At 42.0% G+C, this 22139-nt stretch overlaps 1 protein-coding gene across 2 annotated transcripts in view; it reads right to left on the reverse strand.

The window, feature by feature from the left end:
- Positions 1-22139, reverse strand: part of poln (polymerase (DNA directed) nu) — a 62742-nt gene that overhangs the window by 30519 nt on the left and 10084 nt on the right. For both annotated transcript variants that reach the window (XR_015038201.1, XM_085806245.1), the window contains exons 6-18: positions 21755-21873; positions 18365-19120; positions 17656-17825; positions 17131-17243; positions 16696-16832; positions 16214-16282; positions 16029-16089; positions 15589-15653; positions 11913-11996; positions 11632-11727; positions 11166-11222; positions 11017-11073; positions 9242-9307 (exon numbers count right to left, since the gene is read on the reverse strand). Coding sequence is in view for 1 of the 2 variants with exons in the window: in XM_085806245.1 (XP_085662371.1) it covers positions 9242-9307; positions 11017-11073; positions 11166-11222; positions 11632-11727; positions 11913-11996; positions 15589-15653; positions 16029-16089; positions 16214-16282; positions 16696-16832; positions 17131-17243; positions 17656-17825; positions 18365-19120; positions 21755-21873 (1850 nt within the window). In the remaining variant the exon portion in view is untranslated. The remainder of the gene's footprint in view (positions 1-9241; positions 9308-11016; positions 11074-11165; positions 11223-11631; positions 11728-11912; positions 11997-15588; positions 15654-16028; positions 16090-16213; positions 16283-16695; positions 16833-17130; positions 17244-17655; positions 17826-18364; positions 19121-21754; positions 21874-22139) is intronic.

Genomic DNA, 22139 nt, shown 5'->3' on the forward strand with positions numbered 1-22139 from the left:
ACTGTGGTCGGAGAGAGACAAGATGAATGGGAAATGTTGAAATAAATAAACTTGTCAGGGTCAGATTGCTCTGCTCCCTGCTGACTGTACAGTTTACACACACACACACACACACACACACACACACACGATCCCTTTCCCCAGCATCGGTCAATAATATACATGAAAACCTCAATGTACACATGTTACACACACCAACACAGATAATCAATGCCAGTCTTTCTCAAACACACACACACAACATTGGAACAAACCAGCTCAGTGTTTACAACAAGGAGAGGACACTTGAGTCAGGTTAACAAACAAATTAGTGTTTCACTTATGAGTGAATAAACAAAACTGTTTACAAGAGATGATCACACTGTGGCGCGTGTGGAAGTGAGGAGCATCAGTGGAGTGTTTATAGGTTGAAAAGGTGATGATATAGTACGATTGACACAATACAGTCGAAATCGCAATATGGTTAAGAGCAATATCCAAATTGTTGGGGTTTTTCCCCCCATAAAGGTTAAATGCAGGGTTTCCGCTACATGTAATTGATCGTGGCGCACCGCCACGGCAAAATAAAAGCCGCCACACCTTCAGAATGATGATTTTTTTAAATTTTTTTTTTTAATGTTAAAACAATGTAAAGCAGGTTTTCCACTAGGGGTTGCACAGACTAGTCCCCTGCTCCACAATGACGTTTTGAGCTTGACGTCGACTCGCTGATCATGTAACATAGGCTACAAGAGTAGCGGCTTGAAACAACAGCTGAGTGGCTGAATGAAAAAAATATGAACGCCGTCAAGCTGGATAGAACGAGATCGTACCAGACAGGAAGTCAGGCACAGAAAAGGCGAGAGAATCCGGTCAATTTTCAAAATAAAATAAATGATGATTAAGTTTGCTTGTCCGTCTATAAATATTTGTCAGTTGCGTCTGCACACAAGACACATCCATAGGCTACATACAGCGCTAGAGACAGACCTGTGTGTGTGGAAAACCGAGTAGCCTACAGACAGGTCGATGTTTGACCGGCGGAGAGAGAAGCTGCTGCCATCAGCTCCGCTTCCGCGGGCTGTGTGTCCGGGCTGCCGGCAATTTAAAAAAAAAAAAAAAAAAACTCTGCTCATATCGACAGCTTTACGTCACGCACAACAACAACAGCAGCAACCAACCAGGAAAAACAAAAACTGTGAGTGAAACTGTGACTGTCTGAGCAGGACTGTGATGGTGACGAGGCCTGTGTGTCGTTTTCCTCCCTAATTGTTTAATGAACAGTAGCTACAGTATTATCTTTTGCCCCTGTAGCTATATGTTACAAAAAAACAAACTGATTTACAGTTTGTTGTTTATAAAGCTGCTGTTCTGTGGACAAATTTCTGTGCGTGAGCTGTCAGTCAGTGAATACAGATTGTTGCAGAGCATTTCCCTCCTCCTGGGATTTTAGTTATGATGGGAAAAATATGAATGATGTCATCAGCGACTAGTCGACGATCCGGTCGCGCGCACCCCCCCCCCGTCGATCAGACCACCCTTGCCGCCACTCTTTAAAAAAATCCTGGAGGAAACACTGAAATGTATTGTAATATAATCAAGTTTGATTGCTTTTTTGGTAAAAAATAAAGCAACAAATGATGAATGAAATTGCAATCACAATATGCCACACAACATAACCCTGCCTATATACATATAACTGCAATAGGAGAGTTTGTGTATTATATCATGCAGCTCTGGTGTGAAGTAAAACCTGGCAGTGAGAGCAGCAACAGAAGGGAGGGGGGGGGCACAATAACATGAACATTATATAGCCAATAATCAATAATTAAGCTGTTATAGACGCACACATTTAATATATTACAATACAATTACATGAACACTTCTTTAATTTCACTAGTAACTGATGATGTTGCTCAATAATCCAGGTGCTGCCACACAAAACCCCCAGACCATGCACACTCCACAACTCTCACGCCAAGAAGCTACATGTCAGATAATATGACAGCGCACATGTACACCGACAACAATGTACTTACAGTATAGGAACAAAATGCACACATACGGGCACACACACAGAAACACACACCCACCCACCCACCCCTGCACTGTGTGTCATCTGAGTCATTATCACCCTCACTGTGTCACGAGGATCAGAGAAACAGTTCATTAGTGGACACTGTGGGAGTCAGGCTGTGAGAGTGCACACACAAATACAAATTTACACACACACACACACACACACACACACACACACACACACACACACACACACACACACACACACACACATACTAACACACACTCATATTATCCTTGCATTTCATTTATTATTTCCACTAAATTGTCTACAGCTCAAACTGCCTCTTACAAATGTTCAAGCAGAGCAGCACAAACACTTACAGATATCAAACACAGAGAGCAAAGCGAGCGAGCGAGCAGTCACATGGTGTGTGTGTGTGTATAGCAGCACATCCACAGACACACAAAGCATGAAAAAGGCACAAACAGACACACCCGAGCACTTGTACAGGGCGGACTGCATTAAATGGCAGCTGATGTTGTTGTTCTTCCTCTAATTACATCAAGGTGCGTGAATTATACAGAGCTGACACAAATACTTTGTTGCACAGACACACACACACACACACACATACACACAAACAACATAAATATTCCTAGGCTGTCAGACACAAAACAGACAAACACACACACACATACAGCCTGAAAATATGCATGAGCCAATGACTGCCAAACACACCGACACACATGCTTGTGTTCTGCTCTCATGGGCTCATTGACTCTGAATGGGCCACTCCATCATGCAGATATGTTTCCGTGTTATCTTTCCTCCGATCACACTGTGAACAGCATCATTCCTTATTCTCCATAACAACCCGCTGTTTGTATCCTTTAATGGCCCCCTCATGGTCTAATATGGACACACAATAATTGCCTGATAATGAACCTGCAATTGGCTCCTATTGGTCCTCTAGTGGGTCTGTTCGGACCCCATGAGAGCCCGTCAATGACACTTGTTGTGAAAGCACCTGTTGGCACTGCTGACCCAGGGATTCATGGTTTTGGATTAGCATTGGTTAAAAAAATAATGATGGTTGGGTTAAGCTACTTCATCTGCAGCTAAAATGCAGATAACTGAACAATCAAATTTGCCTATCGCGGAAATAATGAAAATAATGGCAAACAAACACTGTGTATCTCCAAAATCAGACAGGTTTCCAGGATGCCAAGTAGCCTACTCATAACAATTGCCGATGAGAACCGGTGTCAAAAAGGAAAAAAGGAAGAAAAAAAAACAAACAATCACGGACTTCATGATCGATTACCATGGCAACGAACGAAGCTTCGAAGCTCCGATTTTTTGGGGTCAGCCCTATTACATAATTATACATGATTATCTCATATTGTGGCAAATGTGCAGGTCACAACTTGTCCACCAGAGCATTTTGGAGTTGGATTGTGTATTTGATGAGTTTGATGAGGGACAGGGGACCTGTACCGTTCACCTCCATTGTGTTTGCTGAGCAGCTCACGTCTCTGCCCCGCTAATCTCAAAACAACATGCACCGACTATTAAAGGTAATAAACCTACTGCTGACTATAGAGATTATAGCAATAGGAGAATTTGCCAAAATGTTGAACTATCCCTTTAAGTACAGTAATTATTCTGAAATGGCAGGATTATACCAGTGAGATTAGATTAGTAGCTACAGTTGTTGTTGTTTGTTGCTTTTAAACTGTTCCCATGCGGAGTCGCCACCACAGAGGATCAACTATCTCTATATCTCTATAGGTTTTTACATCTTCTTAATGCAACCTTGGTTCACGGGGAACCTGGGAATCAAACCCGAGTCACAGCCGGACTGCTCCAACACTTCCCTATGGCTCTATATTCAATATGCATTTGTGGAGGATCAATTCACCTCCTTGGGAAAGTTTCACACCGGAGTGAATATTTTATCATCACCTAGCCGGTTGTGTTTACCTATTATCAGCAGGGTGGGATTGTGAATACTTAACTTCATTAAAATAGAGAGACCTGGTTCAAAGCCGGTGTCTGTGAACATTTATTCTGTTAATGAGCTGAAGCTGAATGAACACTCACACCATCCTGCTGAGGGAGACTATTCAGAGGCTTTTCTTTCCCTAAAGTAATATAATATTACCTTCATCATTCAATTGAACTATTCACCTTAATATGCGATTATGCATATTTTCTAAATGTTACACTGTCTTTCTTCTGTAAATGAGTTCTACATATTTCACCATCTGCGCAGGATCTCTGTCTCACTTTGACCACCAAAATGTCGACATGAGCAGGTCCATATTACATCAGTGTACCAGTTTGGTACTGGTATTGTCCTAGTGACCCAGTATTATGGCTACGGATGCACTCAAGTGGTTTCCTCTCAATACTGTACAATACTTTATTAGTAATGTTGGATTGACGAATTCTATTTCAAATGATTTACACTGCTACGCCAGTGCATCTGGCACTAATTACAAACAGTTTGTGAGCACAAATTGAATGAAAGGCGCAGTTGCAAATGTGCCCAGCGATTTCATCGACGTAAATCTGGCGCGCAAAGAGACAGAGAGCGCGAGTCTCACAGGAGTAAATGCCTTGTTAAACAGATGGGGGGCGACCGAATCAGTGTGCTGGTGTGAGGTAATTTAATCTCACCGTGCCAATTTAATGAGTAATCACTGAGCACATACAAACACACATACATGTCTTCATGCACACTGGAAAGCATCCATGCTAGATGCACAACACAACACACACAACCAGACGCACACTGACTACTAAATCATCTCTATTTACGCTGCAACCTCAAAAACACACACACATGCCAAAATCCATCTGCTCAGCATCGACAGGGATCGGCACTTGGCCACAAAAGCAACACAACCAGCCCATCCATTAGCTGGCAAGGTGACTGACTGGAGACCCAGAGTGGAGGGAGTTTCCTGTCTGTCAGTTTCTGCCCCTCTGAACTCTGGGATTGCTCCCGGGAGCGGCGCTGACTGAAGCCAGTTTTATCTAAGAGCAGCCCGTGGCTGATTGGTTGATACACTGCAGCAGCAGCAGCAGATAGGGGAACTCGAGTGGCAATTTAATCTAGCTACCAAATGTCTGCAGCGTTTGCCCAAAAGCCGATGAAACCGAGTTACTGTAAAAAATGTATTAGATGCGAGGCAGAGCAGAGCACTGCATCAAGGACACAGTGATCTGAATGTTGTTGCTTGTTTAGAGGGAGGGGGAGTCCAGTTTTACTTCCCTCATTTGGTTTCACTATCACTCTATTAAGTGGGTTAATAAGTGGAAATGTGTATGAGAAAAGGTCAGAAATGAGGAATTAGAAAAGAGAGGAGATTATGCTGGTGTGTTGTGTTGTTATTTTTCTTGTATCTCTTAGTTGTTTTAGTTACAACTCGTGTCTCCCAATTCTACACAATAATGATATGAATTTTGACGAATGGTTGTATGTATGTGTATGTGTGTACATACTGTATGTTTATATGTATGTATATGTATTGTTTTTTTGTTGTTGACATTTCTTCCTTGGCTAATGACTTGGTATATGTATGTGCGTATGTTTATATGTGTTTGAATATGTCTGTATGCTTGTATATATTTATGTTTCCTGTCCTGCTTTCCATTAAAAAGAAAAAAAAAGAGGAGAGGAGAAGGAGGGAATAATAAAAAGATAGTCGGTGCGGAGACAAAAAGGAAGCACAAACTGTGAATGTATGTGGAGAAGGAGAAGCTGCAGGTTCACAGTCTGCTCGTGTTTTGCTCTTGGTAGATAAAAACAGATGAGGCGGAGGAGAGAAGCCCCACTTCCCTCTGCAGTGAGACTCGTTTCTTGCAGTGCTTTAAACTCAGAACCAGTTTAATGGCTGTCCTGCTTTAATTCAGGCTCCCCCTTTGTTGCTGCAGTCTGGATTCACCCCAATTGAACCCACAACAGATGAAAGCAAAACCCCTCTGCAACACGCCTAATTTGAATATATGCGTGTGTATGAACTGCGCTCTGTGTATATGTGTGTGTGGACTGTTGAGTGGCAGAACACTTGCATTTTCTGCCTTATACACCTAAACTACTGTATAAACTGCAGCATTTCCTCTTCAAAGCAATAAGATGTGACATGTTAGTGATCGCCAAGCGAGTCTACAATTATCTACTGGCACATTCCACTCCACATTAAGATGAAGATAATTATGAGGGAAGTTAATTTATATGCTAGAATACCAACTTCAATTCAAAGAAAAAGAGAAAACGACTTAAGGGGGTTGACTCTTCTCTCCTCTGGCTCACTAATGGTGAAATTATCTTTTCATTTCAATCAATCATGCAGCAGAAGTCTCCGTCCATCCTCTGCAACAAACTAAACCAGAAGTTTTAATAATTATGACTCACGCACTTCTTCCTCTGCGGATCACTTCAGTCATTATCTTTAAGATTTTTTCCAACCACACTGTTTGTACGTCTGTGTGTTGGTTGGTTGGTTGGATGGCTCACTGATGGTTATAAATGCTGACGCACGAAGTGAAGTTTATTCAAAGTCTCTACTCAGGCTTATAGAGTATTAGTGAAATAACAAAAAGAAGCTGAAATATAAATTACAACCCTATCAGTTCACGTCGTATTTACACTGGTTTTATGCTCGCAAATGGAAAACTTTCAATTTCAACTTTATGTAAGTATTGATGTATAAATAATGAGAAACATTCTCATGTCTTCCATTTTAAGTTTGTCCAACCAAAGTACACAACCCACAGGTTTAAATTTTACGGTGATTTTAACATTCATTCATTAATTTATTAATTCTATGTGGATATGGATTAACTGTATAGTCATTTGCGCTGTCAATGTAAAACACTGACCTGCGTCAATGTGCATCCACAGAAAAGCAGGTTACACCACATACACATCAATAGTTTATTCATTTTCATTGTTGATTTTTTTTGTTTTATTTTGGACATTTTTGCCCTATATTCTCGGGCAGTGACTTTTTCCAAGTGGGAACACAGCGGTCACTGTGTAGGGAATGTGTCTTATCCGTTCAGCCACCGAGGCCCATAACTAATCATCTCTACAACAAATCAAACACCACGCATGGAACTGAATCTGCTGACTTTCCTCATGACATTTCTGTGTTCTCTATCGTTTAGCATCCACAGGCTTTAATGGGGTACTCGTCCAAATCCCACAACTGTGTAAAAGCAGAGGGAACAGAGCTGTGTTAAATCACAGCTGCCCAGCACTCATATTTCATTCAGCAGCAGCCCGATCAATTCAATGTGTAGCTCACACCGGTTGCAAATCGCTAAGTGAGATTAGAAAAGTTGTCTCCATGGCTGTGTGTGTATATATATATATAGTGTGGGACAGAACCACTGGACCCTGACAGCTGGGTAATGTCAGAATGAGCTATCGACCGCCCCGTACTGGGGAGAGGGAGAGAGAGGGAGGGGTGGGCTGAGAGGCAGCAGGTGATAGTAAGGCTGACAAGTAGAAAAGAGACAAAGCGTTTGTTTGCATTGGTCTGTTGTTGATACAGTACGTGTGTGTTCTTTAGCACATTGTGTCTGAGTGTGTTACAGAGCGAGAGACAAAAAAGGGGGAATTCAGCATTTTCCCTGTGATTTTCTTGAACGCAGCTGTTGCACATATAGCTCCAGTCGTAGCCACAACAGTTTCAATTTCCCTCAAAGTAACAGATATTCCTCAGTTCTTCTGGAAAATGTGATGAGTGGTTCTTCAGTCATTACGAGCTTAATAAAATCGATGTTCTCTGCGCTGTGTCTTGGAGCAGAGTGTCCTCATGTTTTACTTCAGCACTCAAATTCTGATGATTGATTTTATGACATGGTGATTACATCAAGATCTGGACGGGGTGCAGAGCTGGGCTCAGACTTAGTTTGCTTTTTTTTTTTTTTTGCTTTTTATGAAGCACAATGATGTTGGTTTATGTTTTACTCCAATAATAAGTTCAACTAGCTGTACTGCACATGCATCTGTATTACTGCTGATCACTTTCCAAGGCATACTGCAGGGTTGGTTTTGAATAGATTATAACTGTTGTTTTCCATTAATTTTACTTTGGCATAAATATGAACTTTCTACGCACAACTGCATCACTACAAGATAATACTAATCATTTATAACAATAATAACTTAGTAGACTTTCACACTGCATCGATTTAACAGAAAACGAGTGGATGCCTGGAACCACAGAGGGATTTTAAAATGAAAAAAATGAATTCAGGATTCAGAAATCTGTGACAAACATTTTTCCCCCCCAGAGGTTTAAGCTTTTCCTCTTGTGCCTCACTTCTTCTCGGTGTGTGTGAGCGTGCACTCAAGGAACTACTGGTATAAATATTTCAGTGGGCCCGTTCAACTGTACATCCTCTCTATCATTCAGACACACCGTGTCTCTGACACAACCTTATTCATTCTCATGTTTTTAAGACTCAGCTGCTGAGTTTCAAATACAGCTACTGAAACACACAAACACATTGTCATTGTTGTTTGCCTGCAACCACACACACAAACACACACACGTTTCATACATAATGCTAAGAATTGTTAGTCAGCGGTGGGTTTCTTCAAAAACAAATAGTGTACAATGACGGCAAAGAGACAGAACTGCAAAGGACTAGAGTGGAGAAAAGAAAGAAGAAGAAATCATAGAGTGAAGATGATAGAAAAATGATCTGAAGGTTTTATAAAAGACCTGCTCTTTCATACACACTGAAGCCTTCTACTGTTGTTGCATCTTACAAACCAAACAGTATGTGGTAAGTACAACCACCATGCTATTTAATTTTAATTGAATAGTTAGGTACACCGAACATTTACAAAATCCCACCCTCCCTGAGAAAAATCTAACCGAGCTGCATGTATCCTATATACTATTTATTTGTCTGATTGTTACTGATACATACATTCAGAATTTTCTATTTTCATTAGTGTATTTCACTGTAAAAAACAAAACAGGATCATGCAGCTACTCTACTCTCCAGCCATGCTCAGCCTGCAGTTCAGCACCTTGGACAGCTCCACTAACTCAGCACTGTCGTCCTGCTGCCAAACACATGCAGGGCGACCTGAGCCTGAAGCAGCCACTCAAGTCAACAACATAGTTCAAATAATAATAAAAAAACAACAAAGACAAAGAAATGAAGACAGAGAGTGATTTGTAGGGGCAGCAGACAGTCAGTACTTACTGGGTGTTTGGCAGAGATTCTCCCAGTCACAGCACTGGTCTGGTACCACGTGGAGGAAATGTAGTTCTGAGACACAAAACAGATAAGTGGATCAGACACACATATCCAAAAACATATCCAACATGTTACAGTGGCAATTTTGTCACTGAATATTTTCCTCACAGAATATATACATGTTTCAGCGAGTCGACCATGTGATCAGTTCTGTTTACATGTCGCTGATTCTCAACCCGCGCAGCCTGAAAACAACAGCTGCGATCCTCCATCCCATCATCAACACGCTGAATCTGCTTTTGGACCGACAGGCACCAACAGTGCGACGTGACTGACGGCCTGGTCGCCAGTTTGATCAAGCTGCTTGCAGACTGCGGTGCCAGAGATGTGTCATACAGAGCAGGTCATGCAGCTGTCCTCAACATCTGGTTACAACCACACTGCTGCTGTATATAACCTGACCTTTTATCTTATTAGTATAGCTTTTATTTATTTTTATCTTATTTTAGTGATTGTTTTTATTGCCCCAACTTTTATTGTTGACCTATGTTCCTAATTTATGTTGTTTTCTCACTGTTATTTATATTGCTGGCACTGGACTGTATTTATGTTGTGCAGCACTTTGGGCAACTGAGGTTGTTTTTAAATGTGCTATAAAAATAAAATATGACTTGAGTTGAGATGAGATGATTGCAGCTCATTACACTCTAATAACAGCCCAGTATACTTACAGGGGACATATTATGGAAATATTACTTTTTGAAGGCTCTTAAACATATATTTGGGTGTTTGTCTTGCCTTTCGGCCCCCAAAATGCAAGAATTGGCAAAAAAAATCGGTAATTTGCAAGCTCCCTAGATTGAAATCCATGTGGTTTTATGAGCTGTTCCATCAGACATCTTCCAGTGATGTAACTAGCTTTCAAATTTGCATAATACCACCCCTACCTGGTACCAGTAGAAGGGCAGGGTGAGAAGTTGCTGATTTGCATGTAAAGGGACAGGCACTGAAACCAGCCATTATGAACAGAACTGTTTTGAATGGATGAAAAAAGCTGTGAGATGTTTGACCCTTGGGGTATTTTGACCACAGCATGTCACTGTCGTGTCTTTAAAACACCTGGGAACTACTTTAATTTGTGGAAAAGGGGCATAATATGTCTCCTTTAACCACAAATGACAAAAACTTCACATTTGTGTCAGCAGCACTCTGCTCTAAGGGGGGGTCTGTTGCCTGCACTGTCCAAGAGACCACAAAATGACTCAGTGCCATCAGAGGCCAAACAGCTCTAGAGATGGCCAGGCAGACTCATTTGCAGAGTTGAGTAAGCACAGACTGACAAACACAAGCTGCCGCATCCATAACCAGGCGGACGGAGCCCATGTGGAGAGACAAGCAGACACATCTTTGCTCTGCCAGTTCAACGACCGTCAAGTTGGGCTTGTCCAATACCATACAAGCACTGCTCTAAAAAGCATTAATGCAAAACCCAAACTGTAAGTGGAGAAAAACAAAAGCTGGGGGATTTTTTGAGTTCATGAAGCCTCCAGCGAGCTCTCAACTTTTAGTTTGACTCTCTTGTTTTTGTTGTTTCAGCCTGGAGGAGAGAAAAACATGAGAAACACACAAACCCCACGATGAGCAGGAGGAGAGAGTTAAGAGTTGTGAAATAGCCGGTTTGTTAGACTTGTAAGAAGTCCTCACATTTCTGGGAAATGCATATACCAGTAAAGTGTTTACATGTGAGGTACTCCACTGCCTGAAACCAGCTGTAGGCTCACCTTGTTCATCATGCATGAGAGAATCCCATCAACAAAGGTGGACTTGATCTTGTGAACCTGGAAGTAACAATAATGATATTTTTACACTTCTGTTTGAATGAGTGAAGTCAACTGTTTCTAAATGAAAAGCAGTTGTTATCATGGCTGACCTGTCTGTACTCAAGAATGATCTTTGGCAGAGGATGCAGGTCCTGAAGCTGCAACAACTACAACAAAATAATACAGAGGAGACAAAGGGTGAAAGGAAATTATTTATGAAAGAGATCATTGGAAATTCTCAGCAAATATCTTACACAAACATGTAACTGGATTTATTTTGCTGCCTTTTTATTCTGTTTTGCTTATGTTTGATTGAACACCCACTTAGCTATTGATTTGTATGTACTTGAAAACTGTTTATCAAATAGTAAAAAGCAACATTGTGACTTGAGCGTGCATGTGATTGTGTGTATGTGTGGGCCTCTGGTTTCATCTGTCTGAACGTGTCAGTGCTCACATTTAACTTCAAAGAAGACTGAGCTGGTTTTCTTAGATTAAAGGAGATTTGATGATCAAATTAACATGTCAGTGTGTGTTTGTTTGTGTCTGTATGTGTTTGCGCGCGCCGAGCCGTACTGCAGCTTCTGATGTTGACTGCTGCTGTTTGTTGACGGTCTTGGGAAGTTTCTTCTTCTCACAGCGCTCGTGGAGGCGCAGCTTCTCAAACAGAATCTGCAAACATGGAAAATCCGCCATGTCCACGGATCCATGACATTGAAACATAGAAAAATACACAAATGCAGGAAGAGAAAACATACACATAAACATATAATAACACGGTGTGAACATGTCATATTTGCAGAGATAAGGATCAAGAGAGTGGACACGTGCGCACATGAACACATAAAGGTACACACTGTTCGTAGCTGAGTGCTGCTGGTGACCAGAAATATTTGCCCCGCTGCTCGGTGGGCCTCCTGCTCCAACTGCTTCATCTTGGTCTGGTAGAGACAGACAGACAGACACAGAGTTAAACACGGTGGTAAACAACACTGGGCCTTTGTAGATTATACAAAAAGCCTAATTAGACTACCAAAGCTAACTGATTTTTTAAAGGTCAAAGTCAGACCGTTACTCAACCAATGTACTATTCGGAGCATGTACCAACAAATACTAATTAGAACTTATTGAACCAGAGCGGCGCATCCGTCTCAGGCTCTGCCAATGAGTCAGAAATATGTGTTGGTTGTGTAACGTCTGTGGCCGACGATCACCTGAGCCGTTCAGCGTATAATAAGCTTATTTCACTATAACTGGCTAATGCTAATAATGATACTTTGACATTTACATAAAACTTCTTGCTTCATTTAAAAAAATAAAGCTGATTAATTGACCCTTCCTATTTTTTGCATCTAATCTTTGTAAAAACTAAATGTTTCTAATGGTTTCCTTTCATGCCAGGTGCTAGTTATCAAAAGCAAGGAGCATTTTATTCCATAACAAAATCTAATATCTCTGTCAGCCTTTTTCCAGATTAGCAAGTCTATCCCTCAGTGAGTAAAAAAAAAAGCCAATTAAAATATAAGGAGACAGCAGTGTACTTACTTATGCCAATTTGATGGGATAACGCAACAACAATGCAGCAGATGAGCGACTGTTTGGAAGAAACTTTTCAAGATAAGTAAATTACCCAGCACATTTTTGTGCAGACCTGAGGATGAACCCTGCTGTAAAGCTGTGCTGGGTATTTGGGGCCAGAACTGTTAATATATGTAAGACAGAACTTGTCTAATTTCTCAGTCCTTTCAATGGCCGAAGGCAAAGAGCTCTCTGTTAATCTGTCTAATGCACACATCAGTCGCACAGCAAGCGCATTAAGATCACACGCAGACGGCAAACAGCATTAGCCCCAGATGAGCTGAAACACACACCCGTATACACATTCAGTGTGTATTATACAATGCGGGCCCCAGAAATACACACTTTCACTGAGATGCACTGAGTCTTTAAGACAGAGACGCACATGGGGTTTAGTGACTGCTGTGATAATCCAGTGAAAATGTGGAACAAACTGTACTTCTCAGGTCAAACAGCTAGGAAGAGGACAAAAATGGTTGTAAGGGAAAGAAAGTGTGTTCAGAAGAGAGGTAGAGAGGGAAAAAAAGAGGCTATAATGAATTATGAAAAGAAAAGAGAGAAGGGACCTGGGATGGGTAAAAGAGGAGAAAGCAAGAAAAGTAAAAGAGATTGATAAAGAGAGTGAAGGCACTTGATGAGAGAGGAGAGTCCCTGAGAGTCAGACATAATAAGAAAAGTAAATATGAAACATAAAGGAGAGGAAAAGAGCTGAGTCAGTGACAGTTAAACGGACTCTTACTCACACAATACTGAGTCCAAACATAGTTTTTATTGTTTTATTTCAACGAATGGGTCGACACCCACACACAAGCAGCTCATTATTACAAGTCTGACTGAAGCAGAAAACACTTTTAACGACCTGACAGGTGAACAAGAGAGTGAGAGGAGAGAAACGGGGACGAGAATAGAAAAACAAAAGGGAGGGGAGAGGTTGGGGTGCGGTGACGAAACAGGAGACAACAGACAGAAAGGGAAAACAAGAGTGACAGCCCAGGGATCATAGGAGGGACAGGGAAAAATGTGAGTGAAATGGTTGTAAAACCCTTAAAATGTGATGGGAAGAGGATGAGAGGAAAACACTGAGATGGTAAGAAGAGGGGATGAGTGAGAGGAGGGAGTGGATGGACCTTGAGAGAAAATGGCATTTGAAACAAACAGACATCAGTCAGACGAGCGAGACGGTTTGACAGACAAAACTTGACAAGCACGATGGGCAGAAGCGGAGGAGACGGCAATGGCAGAAAGAGCAACGACGGGGGAGAGGAGGGTGGACAAAGAAAGATAAACACGGAGATGGATATAAAGTGACAAGAGAGTGAGAGAAAAAGAAAAAAAGGAAAGAGAGGGAGGGAGGGGGAGAAAGAAAAGTCTGGGGCCTGGCAGACAATTTCCAAAATATTTTCTCTCTCGCTGCTCAGCGCCCAGAGCAGGCTCCAGACTGCCTCATCAATATTGGATGCTAGCCCCTTAGTGCTGTGTCTGACACACACACACAGGCCGGGTAACGCAGGGGAACTAATATCACAGGGCAACATTTTGATCATCACATTACGATTGTTCATTGCACCTTCATTGCAGTTTGATTCTGCCGTTACAGACGTTTCTCTCGTCTGATCTGAAGGCTGATGTCTGGAAAGCACACGATGCAGTCGGTGAAAGAGGTTTTTATCAAATGGCGTCTGTCGGAGTGAATCTTCGACGATGCCCCGGTTGAGAAAGACGACAAGAGAGCATGTGAGCGTGTTTGTAAGATGCAGCCTGACAGACAGACAGGAGGGATCCTCGGCTCGGCGTGTGCAGACAGGTGAACTTGACGGCGCAGATGAAAAGAGATGCAACACGACAGAGTGGGGACATGCGTGACTGCGCTTAACAGGCACATATTATGAAAACACAAGCACACACAAGCACACACACAACTCTGCTGCAGTCTGCAAAAACTTCAGTGCCTCAGTATGTGTGTGTGTGCTGGCAGAGGCAGACAGTGATGCTCCTTCCTGCAGCACAGCCTCTTGAAGGAAAAAGACATCCATCCTATTTATAGTAACACCACAAGATACCAAGACTCTCTCTCTCTGTGTCTCTCTCTCTCCACAACAACACCCCTGCTGGCGCTTGTGAGAGTTGTAAGTGGGTTTAAAAGTGTGCGTCTCTACGACTGCTGCCCGCAAAACTGATTATTATGAACGCGCGGCGCGTGTGTGTGTGTATTTCCGAGCATGCATGTGTCCACAACGTCTGTCTCTCTGTCTCTCTGTCTGTCTGTCTTTGTGTGCCTCTCAAATGCAGTCTCCAGAATTGGCTTTTATCTGCATGTAAACAGGACAGGTCCCCAGAGGACGTCGTCCACCCACCACCTCACTAATCCTACCCCGAAGAAGAAGAAAAAGAAAAAGAAAAAGAAGAGAATATCTATCTCTGTTTTCCTTCTTGTGCTCTTTTTTCCTGAGGACTCACCAGTTTTTTTTTTGCACATCCTCCCACTCTTTCGCTGTGTGCTTTCTTTGAGTAGGAAATTCTGATTGTCTCAAGATCGATTTATGCCTACAGATTTAAAAAAAAAAAATGTTTCTTACTAAAAAAAAAAGATATATACATAGAAAACTGTTGTGAATACTAGTTCAAGCACTGACCCACTTAAATCTCAGTGCTGTGCTGCTACAGTGTTTCACTTAAAGCAAGCTAAATTAAATTACGTTAGCCTGTCTATGTTTAATCACACTGAGCCGAGTGTATATTTGTATACGCAGCTTCTGCTCCGCTGTTGTGTTCTGGTGGGAAATTAACATTAATAACGAGGCATGTGCTGATAACTCCTGGCTGTGGGAGATAAGTTTGTCAACTCCAATCCGCCATATGAAAATATATGCTCCATTTATTAATCACACTGATCCACTACACATCATATTCAAATGAGCACAGGGTTTGTTTTTATGCACTGATGTGCTGTCTCACCCCCAACAGGTCTGAAGTTTTCTTTAGAGCCTCTTTGTCTACGTGGATGTGGTGGCTCTCCATGGCTGAAACAACACAAGCAGACGACTGCTGAGAATAGTTAACGACAGGAACCTGGTTTGAATGTTAAAATGAAAGAACGGAGCTATATCCATGTTAATTCAGGCGGCAGCAATCTTCGGATTTATAGTAGATTTAGATGACTGACAGAATCTTGCAAATATCTCAGCCACAGCTTGAACTAACGCAGCAACTCTATTTAATATGTTCTGTATAAAATCAAGGGTATAATCAAGGAAATGCTGCATCCTTATCTGCCCTTAGACAGAACAGCTACAGCTGGTGCTTTATTCATTTAGTCAGGGACATTTAGGGATATTTTTTTTCTCACCACAAATACACTGCATCAAGGTTGATAAGGGGAATAAAATGGTCCTCACCTGCCAAGACAGGAATCATGTTCAGCTCCATGCCTGTGTAAAGCTCCCACAGACCCTGGCTCTGCTCACACAAACAGTCAGTGAAGGAATCTGTGTGTACTGCACGTACACATGCATAGGAGTGAGTGTGTGTGTGTGTTTGTGTGTGTGTGTGTGTGTGTGTGTTTGTGGGTGCATTTGCCAACCTGTAGTTTAGAGCAGAGGTCCCTATTCAGCCAGTAAAGTGAAGAGAGACCAGAGATGACCTGAGAAACCTGAGAGAGAGACAGAGTGAGAAACATGGAAGAAGAGAGTAGGTGAGGGGTAACGTATAGCACTGAGCACTGAGTTTGTTTTCTAGTAGACAAGTTTGTTGATTTACATTTCCCTTGTGTTCAAGGATGAACAGACATTTGAAAATATAAATGCTCAAACTATCATTGAGGCCTCTCTGAACTTACAAGGACAGATTTCTGAATGTACTGTATATTCCAGCAGCTGCCTGATAACTTGGACAGTGAAGCACTGACTCATTACAGTGTCCTTAAAACAGATGGCCTGGACTGACTTCCACCATGTTGTCCTTCAACACACTGAAACCAGCTCTAGGGTTTGTTCTCTGTGTGATTTTTGTGATCTTAACACGGCTATTTCCTTCTTGGATCAATGAAGTCACAGTTTAGCTAACCTTCTTGGCACCCAGGGCAGGTGTTGCGATGGGTCTCTTGTAGTATTTGTTGAGAAGATCCTGGTAGCAAGAGAAGTGATGTGCAGGATCCAGTAACCATCCTGACACCTGTGGGTCTTGGATATGACAGCTCACCACTGCAGGGAGAGAAGAGCCCTTCATGAAATACAGTCAAATGTTTAAAAACTGACACTCTGCCGTTGCTTTGATTTTCATTTTCTCCTGTGAAATGTGTCATCATAATTCAAGAGGTAGCTTCTGCTTTTAAAAAAAACATCCAAACTTGTTTTTCACAACAACTCTTTGCCTCCAGGATGATTTCACTCAGTGCAATGAAGAAACACTGAGAAGAAACTACAAACATTTAACAGCCGCAGGCCAAATGATTAGACCTGCATGACTATATGTATGTGTTTGTGACTACTTGTCCCACACCTTGTTTCCAGTCGAGGTCTTGCTTGTGAAATTGCAGAGCTGTACGAAGTAAATCCTTGGCTTTAAAGCAGACCACCAGCTGAGATCTTGATAGTATCAGCAGCAGCAAATCTCTACAGGACACGCACACATCACAGCATCACGCATGAACATGCATAAGCCTTTTGATAATTGCAAAGACACAAATAGATGTGCACTATTTGTCATCGGATTCACTCTAACATTTTTCTCATACGCACACACATATGGAGATACATTTGTGTCTTTATTATTCAATCCAAAAAAAAGTTGATTTAAACAAAAAATATATTTTCAATCAAATAATAACTCACTTTAATCAAAGAAGAGAGTTCAAATGCATTTTTTGGGGTTTAAATTTTTTTTTTTGCATTCAAACACTTTCTTTTTTGTTGTTGATTAAAGTAAAGTTTGTTTTGATTGAAAATGTCTTTTTGGTTAAATCTACTTTTTTTTTTATTGAATAATAAAGACACAAATGTATCTCCATACTACACACACACACACCTAGAAAAGAGCTCCTGGCTCTGATGTGTGTGTTGTTGGGCCCATGCAGGTGTGCGCTCTAGTTTTAAGTAGACCAGATTGTCGTTTGGCCCTAGAGAGTCCTCCGGTGAGCTGCCATCCAGATCATTCTTCATTAGCACGAGGAGGCCACACACCGGTGGAGTGAGCTTCTATATCGAGGATCAGAGCAAACAGTTAATGAAGCAGTCAGGCAGAAGAGCAATTTACACTCATTTTACAACAGCTGAAAAAGTAAAGTGATATTTGATTAACTGTAACATGTTAGTTTTAAATGCCACTCATGCCGGTATAGTGCTTATTTCAGTCTTTCAGTTTCATTAGACATAACTTGTGTTCATATTAGCTTTAAATACCGTAAATTCTACTCTTCAATTGGGACGAGCTTCTTTCTGGGCTTGTACGCCCAACAACTACAAGTGTTAAAACTAAATATTTATTTGGAATACTGAGTTTAGCTGCTAGAGCAAAAGCACAAAAAAATGGCTCAAGCCAGACATCCAATCTATTGACAAATGGTATGATATCATTTATGATATATTTGTGATGGAAAGAATCACTTTCTGAGCAGAGGCTTCAGAAATCCAAATTTGAAGACATGTAAAATGTATATTAAATGCCCTACTTTTGTTTAAGATTTTTTTTCTAATGTACCTTCGATACTGTCTTCCTGTCCCCCAGCTCTGCTCACCTGTTCTGGGTCCAGCTGAGTGGTTCCATCCTGATAGACCATGGTTAGCACCAGCGCCCTGGCCTGTCCAGCATTTTCAAGCATCTGTACCTTCTCTTCTGTGTTCAGCTTCCCAGAATCCTTCACTCTGGGGTCTGAAGTCAGGCTTTCAGTCAGATACACAGCTTTGGATTGGATTGGCTTATCGTGTTTAGCCCATTCATGGGACGTTTCTGGCCCATCTGTGTCACGGCCAGGCCCACGTTTGGCCTGCTTGTGCTTGGATGATTTACAGATCACAGAGATGAGCTGTTTGGAAATATTCCTGGAGGATTCATGGCGCCTTTCTTCCATCTTACTGCGCCTTTGTCGAGTTTGCTTCAGGACATGAGTCTGTGCGTCTCGAGGAACAGCTGGATGTTCAGGGGCAGAGGTTTTGGGGACGCACTCACCGACTCCTTCTTCCCTGGTTTTTTCTTGTGAGGGACGAGGTGGCTCCCATCTTAGACGACGCTTGGGAAGGCAGATTTTTGGAGGAGTGTCTTCATTTTGGTGAAGAGCTTCAAGCTTCCTCTTCAAAGGGAGGAAGGGAATCTTAGGACGGTGGTGTGGGTGCATTTGGAAAGTGGGTGGGCTGCCATTACCCAGTTTTTTGTTTGGTTCTGTGGAAGATGAAGCCGAGTCTTGAACTGAGGAGGAGTTTTTTCCAGTTGCTAAAGTGCTTGCTGGGACCAGCAGTATCCTTGACGAGTTCCCGCTGATGCTTCCATTAGCGGTCTATGCAACAGAAAGGTGAACAGCATGCAGTTAGAGAGGACAAGAGAAAACAGAGAGAAAAGGACTTGACTGCAGCTTTAAAGGGACAACGAGGAGTTTTGGAAAAGCGAAGCGTTTTCACACTACATTTATGAGCCTCCGTGCGCACCGTAAAATTATTTTGACCGGCGCAAGACGGACTCATGTTTTCATTCATCAAGAATTAAAGTCAGAGGTTCAAAGAGGTTCACAAACCGTCGGAGTTCCCACCATAAACGGCGATTCAGCTGCGTTATTCTCATGACTCGTTGCGAAACCGAAAGTAAAAAACGCTGGTCGGCTCGACCAGCATCTCCGCCACCACTAATAATAACAAAATAACGATAGAGACAGAACGATATATTTATCGAAAATGGGCCCATTAACAAGTGTGGGTAGCGGAGATTCATCCACATTAACGTGAGACTTTTTTATAACCGAATAGAAACTCCTCGTTGTCCCTTTAAAAAGACCCATGGATAAAGACTCCCTCCTTCCATGATGGTTTCGTTACATAGTACAAACTTAAAATATAACAAATAACAAAGCAGTTTGGAAAAGTGGGTTACATTAAAAAAAAAAATTCTAGTTGCACATAATTAGCTTTTACACAAAGGAGTGCTGGCCTTAATTAATCATTCCCATCCAAGTTTATAGCTGTTACATAATGCTGAGTTTGTGATTGGGTGAATGGAAGCTGAGGAAGTGAACAGGTGAGCAGGTGGATGAGCAAGAGAAAGGGATGAAAAAACAGGCAGGAAGAAGAAAAAATAAAGGATGTGATGAGAGAAGTGGTGCACCTATTCAGCCCTCAGCGCTGTGTCCCAGACAGAGACATAGACAGTCAAGGCACTGTTTGTCTGACAAGGCTGCCTGGAGCTGGGACAGGATCACAGACACACACACAAACTCAACAGTCACCCGCACTCTTTCCCGTTTATCTATTTTCCATGGAAAGAAAAACACTGACTGACTGAATGACAATGAATATTCGACAACTCGATTGGATTTGAAAAGGTTCAGTGGACAGATCACATGTATAAGACTACATTCTGTATATTGATCCCTGTTAGAGTTGCAAAATGAGGTTTGAAATGGTATAATAGTAGGATAGAGTAGAAGTATTAAAGGTGCCGGACTATCAAACAAACAGACTTTTAGATAAAGGGTGAAGTCCGCACACTGTTGTAGCTCCTCAAATGTTTATTGTAGGCTATAAGATCGACGTTTCAATCACATAGATCTATTGTCAGGATAGATCCTGATGATAGGATAGATCCTTACGAGGAGCAATGTGATCGAAACATCAATCTTATAGCCTACGATAAACATTTGAGGAGCTACAACAGTGTGCGGACTTCACTCTTTATCTTGAAATGGTGTAATCTCATAGAGGTCAGTGTAGAAGTAGACAGGTGAGGGGAAAAAAGAGAGAGGTGGTAGAAAAAAAAGGGTGAGAAAGAGCAAGATGACAGAAATTTAAGTCCCATCCCTGAAAAGTACACCTCACCTTCGTGTACCCTTTCAAGCATCTTAAAAACATCTCCATTATTCATACCAGTGAGTCTCATCTCTATTTATGTAAAAGTTCGCACATGTGCACTTGGGTCTTCTTTGAAATCAAGGTAAGAAATGTGAAGCAGGGTACTCTGAGGATTTTTAAAAGACTATGTGTGTGGGGTTTATGTATGCACACAACCTTGCTGCGGTTGTTGGTGTTGGGCTGCGTAGGTAGGGATTCCTGTGATTCAGCTCCCTGAGGAGAGTCTTCCTTATTTCCCTGTAAACACAAACCCCCTTTCTTGCTGACAAAGTCATCAACCCCTGGGGTGCTGTGCTACAGGATATAGATAGAGAGGCGAGGCAGGCCGTGGCCCGTCGCCCAGCACCGGGTACAGGAGAGTGTGAGAGTGAAGGAGGGAAGAAAGAGAGAGAGAGAATGGATTGATGTGTTTGCTGCTGATTGTGGCTGTACAGTAAAGTCCTGCACATCTTTCTCCCACTTTCCCCTCTCTCTCTCTCTATTTGCTCTCCCACACCACCAATCCCTGCTTCCTCCTTGCCTTTGTCTTTTTGCAGGGACTGACTACTGTATTTTTTCTAACTCAAAAGTGTGTGTTATTTTTTTTTTATATAACTTTACGACTCAGTAGGGAGCTATCACTTGTCAGCTTGCTGCAATACTGCAGACGGCACCACGCCTTTTCACACAAGCCAGATTGATTTCTCTGTGCATCGGGGAAATACAAGCCTAATCCTTTGGAAAGCAGCTATTTAAATTTCAGGACTTTTCGGCGTGTTGGGGGCTGTACACATTGATGCCTCCGCACACAGGGATTACAGGGGTGGAGTGGGCAACCGATAAAAACAGGAGAAAATAAAGACAAATTTCTGTATTAAACGACGAGTAAACGAATCTCAGCAAGTGAGAATCACAAAGTGGACTATGTAGAGAATTAATAAAACTTCTTTTCCTCATGTTCTCCTCCATCTTGCTGATATTATGTACTTAAAAAGGGCATAAAAGTTACAAAATGGTCTTAAAATATACCTGAGGCAATCAACACTGCTTTAAATAAAGTCATAAAGTTATAACCTTGCTCCACAGAGACTCACTTGTACATTGTCATGCTGCTGGTGGTTCCCACTGAGACACGGCCCTTTGAATCCTGACCCCTGTGCTCTGCTCTCTTGGGACAACGCTGCCGTTGGACACCTTTCTCTGCCCGAGTCCTCTGGAAGGGAGGAGGCGAGGCCGACCGTTTCTATCTGATCATCACTTTTCAGACACATCCTCAATCAATGAACCTGCTCTGTTGGGTAAGCATGCATGCATGTGTGTGTGTGCTAGACCTCAGCAGTGTGTGACAGGACAAGGTCAGCCAGCGCTATAAACTCCTGGCTAAGCTCAAACTGATGTTTTGTTATGACACAACTTGTGTGTGTGTTGTTGTTGTGTATATTGTCCGTAGATGTGTGTGTGAGAGGGTTGACTCAGCAT

The sequence above is a fragment of the Trachurus japonicus genome, chromosome 18 (genome assembly GCF_045865225.1).
Source record: "Trachurus japonicus isolate A0001 chromosome 18, Traja_1.0".
Lineage (NCBI taxonomy): Eukaryota > Metazoa > Chordata > Actinopteri > Carangiformes > Carangidae > Trachurus > Trachurus japonicus.